Consider the following 6,907-nt stretch of genomic DNA (forward strand, 5'->3'; position numbering starts at 1 on the left):
TCCGTGGAAACCTGAAACCGATGAGTTCATTTTTCAAATCACTGTTAATTTGAAATCAAAACCAGAAACGAAGCGACAATTGTCCTCTGAAATCGCGTCATTGCAATATGATCCTCTTGGATGGATCGCTCCGGTCATTGTCAAAGCAAAAATATTGTTTCAAGATGTGTGGCAATTAAAAAAGGAAAATAAAAAATCGTATGATTGGGATGACAAATTGCCAATCGAAATCATCGACCGTTGGATGTTGTTTAAATCACGATTGAGTGCATTGAGCTCAATAAAAATGCAGCGGTGGCTTGGTACTACAGTAAATACAAAAGTAGAGGTGCACGGTTTCTGCGACGCTTGTAAAAAAGCACTCTCTGCGAATGTATATTTACGATTTGTAAACGAAAATCAACAAGTAAACGTAATGCTAGTAGCAGCAAAAACGAAAAATGCTCCAATGATTGAACAAACAATTCCGAAATTGGAGTTATGTGCAACCGTTTTGCTGGTAAAATTGGTGAAATCCGTACGAAAAGCAATGAGCATGAACATTGAAAAAACTGTTCTTTATAGCGATTCAAAGGTCGCATTGGCGTGGATTTGTTCAGATCCACTACGATATAAAAAATTTGTCGCGTCAAGAATAAAAGAGGTGAACAAGTTAAAAGATGCACAATGGTGCCACATCCCGGGCGCAATAAACCCAGCAGATTGCGCATCGCGTGGGATTTTTGGTGATGAATTAGTCGATCATCCGTTGTGGTGGCACGGGCCACATTTTTTAAATGGAAAAATGAACTATGATGTTCAATCGGAAGGCAATATCGAAGCAATTAACGAAGAAAAAATTCATGCATTAGTGGTGACGAGTGAAGAAAAAATGAAAAAAAAGTTATTTGTTGACGATTCAAAAATCATTTGGCCTAACATATCGTCATGGAAAAAAATGCAAAGAGTGTTTGCATATATCATTCGTTTTGTTGACTATTTAAAAGCAAAAGTGGCACTGAAAAAAGGCATCAAATGCCAAAACGTAGAAATAAAAGTCGAAAACAAAGGTGCTCCGATTACTGCGAATGAAATAGAAAAAGCAACGAATTTTATCATTCGTATAGCGCAAAGTGAATATTACGAATGTGAAGTGAATGACCTGGAAAAATGCAAAGAAATCGAAAAAACCAGTGAGTTATTAAAATTGAACGTATTCATCGACGAAAAACGCATATTACGCGTCGGCGGCAGAATCACCAACGAAGACATTCCATTCGAAATGCGTCATCCGATTCTAATTCCAAAAAAAAGTGAAATTGCAAAATTAATAATTCGTGATGTGCATGAAACAAACTTTCATACTGGTCCCAAATTAACAGAAGCGTTGATTCGAAAGAAGTTTTGGATCACCAATGGGCAAACGACGATCAAAAAGCAGCTCAAAAACTGCGTCATTTGCAGGAAATTTCGCCCGAAAACAGCTCATCAAATGATGGGCAATTTGCCGACGACGAGGACAACCGTCGTGAATAAACCGTTCACGAATACTATGATTGATTTCACGGGAGCGGTATACGTAAAAACATCGAAACTTCGAAATGCAAAGATTGTGAAAGCATACATATGCATATTTGTGTGTATGGCAACAAAAGCCATACACGTCGAGCTAGTGAGCGACATGATGGCAGAGGCGTTTATTGCCGCTCTACGACGATTCATCGCGAGAAGAGGTGAAATAAAAACAATAAACAGCGATAACGGAACCAATTTTGTTGCAGCGAATCGATTGTTACACGAGTTAACAATCATCGAAAAAGAGGAGTTCAACGATGAGGTAGCAAATGAGCTCACGACACAAGGCATCATGTGGAAGTTTTCACCACCAGCGGCACCTCATTTCAACGGCCTTGTAGAGGCTGGCGTAAAAACAATAAAAGCGCATTTGAAAAGGGCATTGGGTGAGCAAAAATTCACTTTCGAAGAGCTATCAACATTACTGGCTCAAATCGAAGCAGCGGCAAATTCAAGACCACTCACACCTATGTCTTGCGACACAAACGACAGCACGATACTAACACCAGCGCATTTTTTGCTAAATTCATATCCAGTAGCAATTGCAAACGAAAATTTTGATGAGGTGAAGTTAAATTGTCTCGATCGTTGGAAAAAAGTTCAGCAAACGGTGAGGCAGTTCTGGCATCGCTGGCAGAATGAATATCTGCACACAATTCAACAAAGAGCAAAATGGCACACGCCAAACGACGCAATAAAAAAAGACGACTTAGTGCTGATAAGTGACTCAGCACCTGTGGGCAAATGGCCCATGGGCAGAGTGTTAGAGGTTCATCAAGGACAAGATGGACTCACGCGAGTGGCCACCGTTAAAACGGCCAACAACACGTTAAAACGGCCAATAACCAAATTGGCACCATTACCAGTCGACCGTAGCAGTCAAACATCGACAACGTCCATCAGCGAAGAAAAAGAAAAAAATGAAAAAATCAAAACAAAAACCGTTAACCAAACTTTGATTTCGCTGCTAGTGATCGTTGCATTAGCCACAATGACAAAAAATGGAGTAAACGCGGCTCCAATTGGATCAACTGTGGAGCGCGTACGGAGAAGCCCTGATTTTTGGCTGGCTGGGCATTATTACGACAAGCTAGCAACCGAAGACATAGCCATCCATAAAACCATCGCCGAGCTGAAAACCAGCAGTCAGCATCAATACAGCGTGGTGGACGAGAGGGTAACCGAAACGCAACGCACCATAAAAATATACGTGGTGTGCAGCCTGTGCGGGAATACAATCTTGCACATTCTGGCCTTTTTATGGAAAAAACGATCAAAATTCATAAAAAAGAAGAAGGAGCATCGAAAAGTAAAAATGATAGAAGTCGGCGTTGGGACCACAAACCAAATGCCGAAGCCACGACAAAGCAACGTAATCGCAATGAAAAGGATTCGCTACGAGAGCAGCGATTCCAGTGAAATCAGAATGCCGTGGGAAAAATGAATCATACAATATTATTTTCTCTCCAATTTTTTTTCTCCTTGAAAATTTTAACGTAAAGTTGATTTAAAGTTTCTATTTAAAGATTTTTTTTGCCCCGGGAGAATGTTCAGGAATGAACAAAGAAATTAATAATAAACAGTATTCAAGCAAAAGTAAAATTAGCTTCAGTAAGCAGGTTTTTTCATCGTTATTTCACAATGTTCAAAAGTTCAATTTAATGCAAATCAATCAAAGTACAATTTAATGCAAAGTCAACCAAAGTAAACAATCGAAACATGTCTTTCTTTGAATAAAATGAATTTAGTTTTATGTAAACCTTCAGCAAATATGAATGTGTTTCATTTGACTCTTTAAAAGTGTAATCCCTTACAAGATGCGTCTTTCAGAAGCGACGTATGGGCATGTATATGTGTGCGTGTATTGGATATACGCAACGTTTGCACATATGGTGTTGTATTTGTCTAACTTTAATTCCGTATATGCACTTTGTCTACACACTATGCATTGTGGTTGTTCATATCCATTACATATTGAATAGTTCATTTTTTTATTGATGCGATAGAACTGTTTTTATGTTCTTTCAAAGTTATTCATGGGGTCATAAAAATCATCTGAAGTGCATGAACACTGAACTGTGTGAAATGTAAAAAATATATTTGTCTCTTGTCTGAGAGCGTAGCCCAAAATGAAAGTGGAAAACTACTGGTTCAACGGATTTATGCATAGCAAAATTTAATTTGATTAATAACATTTTTAATGTTGTTCGCAGTTGTGTCGATATCACACAATTGTAACTGATCATTGAAACAAAAAAAAATTCATTAAGGTATTCCACTTTAACCTGTTATTCAACATGGCAATTATCTTTAAACCATTTTTAATCAAACATCTTTACAAAGGCGTGGAAGAGAATTTGATTGTATTATGAATCATTTTTTATGATGATATTGAAAAACAAGATTGAGAATGAACCATTGCATCTGATGCGTTAAAACCGCAATGCGTTTCAGTATCAAAATATTCGAAACTTAATTTCCATGAAAGATAACAAGAACGAAATGAAAACGAAAAGCAAAAGCATACGCTTTTTTTTTAAATTCCGTTTTCAATGTTTATATTATTGATATCATAGATTATGGTGAGTAGAAGCATTTGTTCACACTTTCTGACACTAGCGGCTGTTGCGTCATACTTCGATGTTCAGCGTTTCCATCATAACGACAAAGGAATTTGCAGACCTTTCTATTATTTTCGTTTACTTACGGCACTTCGAATGTACCGGATTGGTTTCATGCGTCGTTTTGTTCTCGCTTGATTCCAAAAATCTAAAAAAATTTGCTTACATTATCAAAAATGATGCGAATACCGAACTGATTTTTCTGATCGATTTTAATATGATCATCAGTATGATTTTATCGGTGGTACAGTAACATCAAATAACCAACAGACCCCAAAGAAAAAAAGAATCTATTTCAAAAGAGTTTATGCTTCTTGAGTACCAAAAGAGGAAAACGCATTATAAACTTTCGTTAGTTTTGAACAATCGTTTTAGTGCAATAAAATCATAATTCCGTTGAATCGAGTGCGCTTTCTTTCCTTTTTTTTAAAAAAATTTGGTTGTGTGAAAAATTATAATAGCATTTCGGTAAAATCACATCAATTTGACAATATGTGTAATTATTGGTTAAGATCGACTGGAAGACGTCTACGCGAAAGATCCGTTGACAATGATTTCATCGTAATTTCAAGCGATGAAGAAGAAGACAACATCAGCATTTCAAGCAACGAAGACGAGTCTGATAATGAAACCATTATTATACATGACGATGACGATTCACACCCCGTTTCTCCACCGAATAATTTGGACGTTTACTGGGGGTGGGATACCGATGAAGAGGATATGCCAGATATAACAAGCGAAGTGAATGAAATTTTGGCAAACCTTTCGACCAACACCAACGGTGAAAACATAACGTTTGATTGTGATGTGAATGCTGACGATAGAAGTGAAACACAGCCATCATTTCATACAAACGCGACGATGCTTCAAACAGGAGACGAAATGTGGTTACTCAACGAAATAGACCTGATTTTGGGAAATCATCAAAATGAAATGACGCCAACAACACCACCACCACCACCACCACCATTCAACAACACCAATTATTTCGGTTTCAACAATGCACCAATACCGTTTAATGGTGACTATAATTTTGGTATTAACAACGCACCAACATACGAAGAAATGGGTCCGCCACCACCGCACAACTTCGGCATTGAATTTGGTTTCAACAACACGCCAATGCCGTTTAATAGTGGCTATAATTTTGGGTTTAACAACGCACCAACATACGAAGAAATGGAGCCAATGCTATCATTTAACGCTGGAAGTATTAACATCACGTTCGTCTTTGAATGATGGATGATATAGTGAAAAAGGAAAGAAATTATATACTTATTTTGTGAACAGTGTTTGTTTCTAATTGTCTCTTCATCAATCATTATAATTGAAATGAATCTTTTTTTTTGTGTCATTGCCTGTTTATTTTTAAAAATTTATAAGCCGAATTGATAGCCACGCGTAAAATAAAATGATGCTTCTTTTTAAAGTGGAAACTATTATAAAGTTGATAGAGGTCATATGCAAAAACAATAAAAAAAATAGGGTCTTTGAACATTCGAAAATAAGCATATAGAAATTATATATAGTTCTTATTTGTTTCTAATTGTCTCTTCATCAATTTTTATAAAAATGAAATGAAAACAATCATTTTGCATCAAAGAAATGCTTGTTTTTATCAAATTAAAACTTTTTTTGTTCTTATTTTTTAGTTAAAAATATTCTTCATGCATTTTCATTGTAAAATCAACTTGTATTTCAAACAATAAAAAAACAAAATCGATTTTTCTTTCATGAAATAAAATAAAAGTATCATCAAAAGTCATCGTTTAAATTTAATTTATGCGCTTTTTCACTTTCTTAGTACTGAAGCATAAAAAAGGGTAAGAATCTGGTTCTGCATTTTATAACTTCTGTAAACTCTTTTACGCGTAAGGAGGAGTAAGCAAGGAACTTATACTTCGTAAATTTGCTCTTATTTAAATCAAAGACTTTGTTTTAGACTACCATTTTATGATATGCATATCACACAAATTGTAGACATTATTTATCAGTACATACTTTGGTGAAGTGGTCTCAGCGAACACTTGAAAACCAATACTTTGGTATTCAGTGAAAGCAAAAAAAAATATTTTATATCTTTTTTTTCTCTTCAGTTTTGTTTGCAATTGAAAATGAAAGAAAAATCACAATTGATGACCAAAATAACGCACAGATTTACATTTATTCAAAATGCACTAAAACGCGCGGTAAAATGAGGAACACATTAGAACCATGTGTCGTTAGACCAGTTTTTTTTGCTTAGTTAGTATTATGATTCAAAGGCTAAAAGAGATCTATTTCTTTCAACAATTCAAGAGATTGAAATGTTTATTGGTTTTATTGTCAGTCTTTAAGAAAGATGAATTCAGTATAGACAAATGAAATAATTCAGTAATGGTCAAATATATTTTTTCATGGTAGTTGCCAGACAAATGTCAAACGGTAAAGGAAACATAACTCAGTTTAATTTTTCATGCGGAAGCGGTCAGTCTGACTTCATCATCAAAAATAACTCTATCATTTTCGTTTCAAACGTAAAACCAATGGAAATTCTGTAAATTTCTCCGTTTTGAATTTGTAAAAATAAACTTCAAAACCGTTTCTTATTGGTGACTTCAGCGAATTGAATTATATCTAAATCGATTTCATTTGCGAAAACTGTTTCTTTTTTGGTAACTTCAGCGAATTAAAAAAAAATATCAAAATTGATTTCATTTGAACGATATTGAACATAGAATTTTGTGAAA

The 6,907-nt window shown here is 35.4% G+C and overlaps 1 protein-coding gene across 1 annotated transcript; it reads left to right on the plus strand.

The window, feature by feature from the left end:
* The first annotated feature begins 1,663 nt into the window (after positions 1-1,663).
* Positions 1,664-3,803, plus strand: LOC129572041 (uncharacterized). The gene is made up of 2 exons (XM_055451946.1): positions 1,664-2,731; positions 3,768-3,803. The coding sequence occupies exons 1-2, from the start codon at positions 1,664-1,666 to the stop codon at positions 3,801-3,803; spliced, it is 1,104 nt and encodes a 367-aa protein (XP_055307921.1).
* Positions 3,804-6,907: the final 3,104 nt, after the last annotated feature.

This window comes from Sitodiplosis mosellana, unplaced genomic scaffold, assembly GCF_009176505.1.
Source record: "Sitodiplosis mosellana isolate CC-2019 unplaced genomic scaffold, AAFC_SMos_1.0 Smas_scaffold_4022, whole genome shotgun sequence".
Classification (NCBI taxonomy): Eukaryota; Metazoa; Arthropoda; class Insecta; order Diptera; family Cecidomyiidae; genus Sitodiplosis; species Sitodiplosis mosellana.

Bases quoted from the DNA above. Each gene is read 5' to 3' on its own strand.
- LOC129572041 (XM_055451946.1), top strand. From the start codon at position 1,664: ATGGCAGAGGCGTTTATTGCCGCTCTACGACGATTCATCGCGAGAAGA. The intron at 2,732-3,767 runs GTAACCGAAACG...TGTTGTTCGCAG, and splicing joins ACAGCGTGGTGGACGAGAGG to TTGTGTCGATATCACACAAT.